Here is a 5,499-nt window from a genome sequence, read left to right on the forward strand (position 1 = left end):
CAGGTTGTAAATCATGTTTTTAAAAAGTAACTAAGTAACTAAGTAATTAATTACTTTTGAAAATAAGTAATCAGTAAAGTAACGGGATTACTTTTTTGGGGAAGTAATCAGTAATTAGTTACTGATTACTTTTTTCAAGTAACTTGACCAACACTGGTCTTGTGTAGTTAGTGTGAAGTGTAGTCGTTGTTTTGTTTTGTGTGTCAGTTCTACTAGTGGAAAAGCTTGAAAAGGGATGTTGAGAGTGCTTAAAAAGTGCTTGAATTTGGCCCTGAAAAAGGCGTATGAACCCTGCATGCAGGACTAATTTGGACTAAATCAAAAGGGCCGTGCAGCCCTGGTTCACTCAAGGTAATGTCTGTAAAACATAAATATAATAAGTAAATTTCTTAATAAAGTTATAATATTAAGATATTGAGAAGACAAGGCATTTCAGTTTCTTAGTTAATAATAGAGATAGCAATGCCAAGAAGATGCCTTGGATTGGCCCCTTCTCATCCCAGTTAGTTAGAGTTCATTGGGAGTATTTAATGAACATAAGTATGATTTTCTTATATAGCTGTGGTTTGAATGGCTACTTTGCAATATGAAAGAATCCTCAGACTGTCCTCTGATACCCGTGACATGGTCAGCAGAGTCTGCTTGTTGAGTTTGATGCCCTTGAGCTTAATGGACTGTATGTACTAAAACAAATGGAAGAGCCAGTGGTGAAGAGTTCATACCCTGAAAGAGTCATGAACTAATTCTTCTTAGAAGACTGATGAAGGCTTCCATATGGCATGTTCCCTGTTTCTTTCTCCCTCTTTTTTTTTAGCTAAAGAGGGACGGTCAAACAACATCATGCCCATTTAATAATGACAGTAGCTGAAGGCAAACAAGATGCAATCATTTCTTGGTACAATCACAGCTTTGTAGCTTTACTCAATCTTTGAGCAGTGAATCAGATGACTAATTTGAGGCGGACTGCTAGACATTTCTGCTGCGCTATTTATTTTTTTTACTTACCTTATTTTCTACTCGGATAAAAAAATGAAGCCCCTTCATGTCCTCGTGTCTTTTTGCTTCTCAGGTGAGTTTTGATCAGTTCTATCCAGAGGCATTTGTTTTAATCAGTAAAAGCTATATTCTATTTTAATGTGTACTTATACATGAATTGAAGTGAAGAAATAAATGCAATATGTGTAGGTGAATCATTTTTTGGAGTTATCTTCATGGCATTTTCTTGAATGAAAATGGATCTTTTTTGATCTGTTAGAGCAGTTTTGAAATTGTCAGGTCATCTCCAGTAATTTCAAAAATAAATAGAATATTTTACTTTTAATGAATGTCTGATTAATTACATTTATGTGAATTATGAGGCTATTCTTAATACAATCAAAGATTGCTCTAATATGATGTATAGACTTTAACTGGTTTTTATTTGTAATGCAGCTGCAGTGACTTTGAATCTTGATTAAACTCTAAAAAAAGATAAAAACTAATTTTTGCAATTGTTTGCAATGCATGCAATATAATCATAATGTTAAGCCATCAAAAGCGATCTTATTCAGTATAGTTGAATGTACTACTCTTATTATATTATCATTAATATAATTAATGATATAAATATCATTAATATCATCTTAAATTGATATGTACAACAAGAGAGTAAGTTAAGATGTTTGGTGTGATCATTTTTGTGTTATATTAATTATAAGTTACAGTCATACAATTCTTAATATTTTTGCTTTTTTAACTTTATTACTTACATATTTATAATGAAATGGCAACATAATATTATGATAGAATAGAATTGAGTGGGGAAATGTTGTTATTTCAATGCAATGAATTGCAAGTATAATAAATTATGAAGTAGTCTGTATTTTAAATATTTTTTAAATTTAGTCTTCAGTCACATTTTGGTTAAGTTTATGAAAGAACCATGGTTTGGGTTAAAATAGTCCCTTTCAAAAATAGTAAACAAATATCAGGGAGCTTGTCTGGCAGAAATCAGTTAAACTGTTTATCTTTTCATCAATGTTTTTATAATGCTTGAGGATACTTAACTCTGGCTGTGAAATAAAAGGTTTCTTTGTTTAGCCTCTTCTCTGCATGGATATGCATTTTTTTCCTAATTTGCAGAGAATGTTTGAAGGATTAGAAGTCTACAGTGCTTTCTTTTAATGCCATTAAACTGTATTTTATAATTTCCTTGACTCAAACCAACAGTTAACTATGGTATATCAGTTGATCTTATTTTTATAGCAGAGCAGCACTCTCCTCAGTGCATTTTATATCATAAGGTAAAGCTAAAGAGAATGGTTCCCTTGGAAAGAAAGAAACTCACCGGTGTTAGACTCAGGGGGAAAAAAGCATGAACCATTTGGGGTGAGGAGAAAATGGAAAGATAGAAGACAAGCATTCAGAGAAAACAAACATAAAGATCAACCCTGAGCAGGTTAGTAGGGCATGATCCATGATGTCATGTGGACATCAAGTTTCAATTTGAATGAAATGAAATGTTTTTTCCAAATGCATGAGAAGATAAAGAAGTCAGTACAGCAAGAAATATAATTTGTGTTCACCACATTTGTATGCTGGTTAGAGCCAGTGTTAAGCTGTAACCAGGCCTTTTTGTGTCAAACTGCAGCTGTGAGTATGGTGGCCTCAGAAGTGCTAGAGGTGAGCGGCCGTGTTGGTGGTGAGGTTTCCATCCTCTGCTCCGGTAGCTGGAACAGAGACAGCGGTGCCAAACACAACAGCATGTATTTCTGCAAAGGAGTCTGCTCCAGCGAAAGCATTCTCATTCAGAGCGAGAGGAGGCGATCCACCGTCGCAAGTCAAGGGAGATACAGCATTAACAATGGCAGAGAAGATGGAGTCTTCAATGTGGCCATAAAGAAGCTGGAGAAAGCGGACACAGGGAGATATCGCTGTGGAGTGGAGAAAACCTTGAATGTGTTGTATCGGGAAATTAATCTCATAGTTGTAGAAGGTAGGTTAAGTTTCCTGCAGGTTTCCTCCATTGGTGCAGGTGACCCATTTTAAGGTTAAAGTTTTAACTGTAGGTTAGCATAATGCAATCATTTGACCATTTTTGTGCACAGCTGGACTATAAAACCAAAGAAAATCTTTGTGTTGTAAAGTTTCATTGATGTGATCAATTTGTAGATAGGCTGGAGGAGACAATAGCTAATGTTGAGCCCACCAGTATGTGGCTGGCATTTGCAATACTTAACTAAATTAAGACTGAAATGTATATTAACTTCGTTATTAACAAAGTTAATAACAGTGTCACATGAGCACACAAGCATTATCTCTCACCAGTCTTCCTGCGTCCTCTTCTCTCAAAGCTTCCACTGTTCCCAGATCTCCTTCCTCCACTACTATCATTCCGAACAAAACAGCACTTCTGTCACATGACAGCTTTACATCCAGCACCGAGCAATCACCAGCAGCATCTTCACCCTCAGATGGAAAGAGAAACAGACATGAAGCATCCCGACTCACAGGTATTTCAAGGCCGAATGGATCTGATAGCAAGCTTAGCAACAACAAATACAGCATGTATGTATAGCAAAACTCTGGATAAGATGGTTTAATCAGACTCAGATTTATACATTACACCAAAGTTGATTTTTTGGGTGCTACAGCATAGCATTGCTTCCAACTGATGGCATGAAGATACTTGCTCAGTAATAACAAAATAATGACATTTCACAGTCTTGCTTACACATTCTCCATTTCATTGTTTTGATGTATTCATGGTGCAGATGTCATAGTTGTATTTGTGGTACTCACAATCTAGCTACAGCTGGATACCTGTCCAGGGTCTCTACCCTGCCTTTTGCCCTATGATAGCTGCAATAGGCTCCAGCCCCCTGCGACCTTGATAAGGATAAGCGGAAGAGAATGGATAAAATGGACTTAAAATTTTACTTGTAATATAATAATTGTTTTAGTGGTTTGGGTTTTTGGGTTTCACCAAATGTGGCACTGTTAAAATGCCAAACATCTCCACTTTGGTCTCATCTGTCTAAGGGACATAGTTCCAGAAGTCTTAAGAACATTCAGGTGAATACCTGAATACTGCAGACCTGCAAACTGCTACAACTAGTGCAAGAGGTAGTCCCACTTACACTAGCAGCACCTGGCTACTGCTTTCCTTCTTAATTCCCACGCAAGCATCAAACGTTTGCTTAGTTTTTCACACAGTGCTTCTCCATTTTGGTTTAGGTTTTGTTAAATAGATAACGACACAGTGTACAATGTCATGTTTTGTAGTTCACCTGAGATAATTTTTAAATGTTGTCATAGATTAAAAAAATGTAATAAATGAAAATTTAAAGTTTTAACTATACTGTCACATTTGTCACACAAATTTTGGCAAAGTGGCACACCATAGAAGTAACTTTACTCCTAGAACACAGGGAATATTATCAACAGAATTAAACTTTAACATGACACAAGATATTGATCAGTGCTTTTTTTCCCATAAAAATAAGAAGATTTAAAATGTGTTTAGGACAACTGTCTTGATTTGTTTTTTGAACCTGCTGTTCTCCAAACTAAAGGAAAGTCTTTTGTTTTGTGCAGACACTACAATGGTCATCATTGTCTCAGGGAGCTTAGCTCTTCTGGTCTGTGCCATCATCCCTGTTATTTTCTATGGACACTGGCGGAGTCACACAGGCTAGTAGCACAGGTTTAGAGACAGTAAAGTATAATAATTCCATGGCAGGGTATTGTTCAGGTACATTACAAATTTTTTTGTTTATCTCAAAAGGTCCGAACAGAGCTGAAGACAACAAGGGTGAGGTGAGTGACCATTTGTTATTCAACTATTTTAAAACTGAGTTTCCATATCTAAAGGCTGTTTCAAACACTAATGTTCACTGCTCAGAAAATAGCTACAATGGTGATTTATTCACAGGGTGATCATCGGGAGGAAAATACAGATGTTGGATCTGGTCAGGTTGCAGTGGAGCTGCAGGCCTTTGAGTCAGATGTTGCTCCAGAGACCGATGATAATTACACCTCCGAATATGCTGCCATCTACGAGGCACGAGAACCTCAAACCATGGACTGAGAAGTCTTTTTTGTCCTGACAGCTTATTTTCTTCTTTGACTTTTACATAAAAAATAAAGTAAACTATTTGACTCTAATTCTTTGAGAGATTTTTCATATTTCTATATTTGAATTTGGAGCCTTTAGTTGGTTTTATATCATAAACAATAAGCTGAGACATTAGAAACATGAACAACAGCATAAAGAACTATGATTAACAACTAAAGGTTGTATTTCTAAACATAAATTCAAAGTGGTATCATAGTCATACCAAATGATGGTCCGACACACAAGCGGTATATTCAACCTTTACACTTTTTTCTAGCAGCCTTTACAGAATGTGGCTTTCGGTCACATTTATTTCATTTAGCTTGTCTGTTACTTGCTGTCACATCACACAGCTTACTTAAACCTACAGAAAGCAAATAGAAGAGTGACTTTGGATGTTTGTA

At 36.0% G+C, this 5,499-nt stretch overlaps 1 protein-coding gene across 1 annotated transcript; it reads left to right on the top strand.

Moving 5' to 3' along the window:
• Positions 1 to 846: 846 nt before the first annotated feature.
• Positions 847 to 5,134, top strand: LOC102295394. Its single transcript, XM_005931379.3, has 6 exons — positions 847 to 1,069; positions 2,630 to 2,974; positions 3,333 to 3,491; positions 4,576 to 4,671; positions 4,766 to 4,797; positions 4,913 to 5,134. Exons 1-6 carry the CDS (start codon positions 1,030 to 1,032, stop codon positions 5,066 to 5,068), a joined length of 828 nt encoding a protein of 275 aa, XP_005931441.2. The 5' UTR covers positions 847 to 1,029; the 3' UTR covers positions 5,069 to 5,134.
• The last annotated feature ends 365 nt before the right edge of the window (positions 5,135 to 5,499 follow it).

Source organism: Haplochromis burtoni, unplaced genomic scaffold (genome assembly GCF_018398535.1).
Source record: "Haplochromis burtoni strain Fernald_Lab_line unplaced genomic scaffold, NCSU_Asbu1 Contig_140, whole genome shotgun sequence".
Taxonomy (NCBI): Eukaryota; Metazoa; Chordata; class Actinopteri; order Cichliformes; family Cichlidae; genus Haplochromis; species Haplochromis burtoni.

Bases quoted from the DNA above. Each gene is read 5' to 3' on its own strand.
- LOC102295394 (XM_005931379.3), top strand. From the start codon at position 1,030: ATGAAGCCCCTTCATGTCCTCGTGTCTTTTTGCTTCTCAG. The intron at 1,070-2,629 runs GTGAGTTTTGAT...GTCAAACTGCAG, and splicing joins CGTGTCTTTTTGCTTCTCAG to CTGTGAGTATGGTGGCCTCA. The intron at 3,492-4,575 runs GTATTTCAAGGC...TGTTTTGTGCAG, and splicing joins TGAAGCATCCCGACTCACAG to ACACTACAATGGTCATCATT.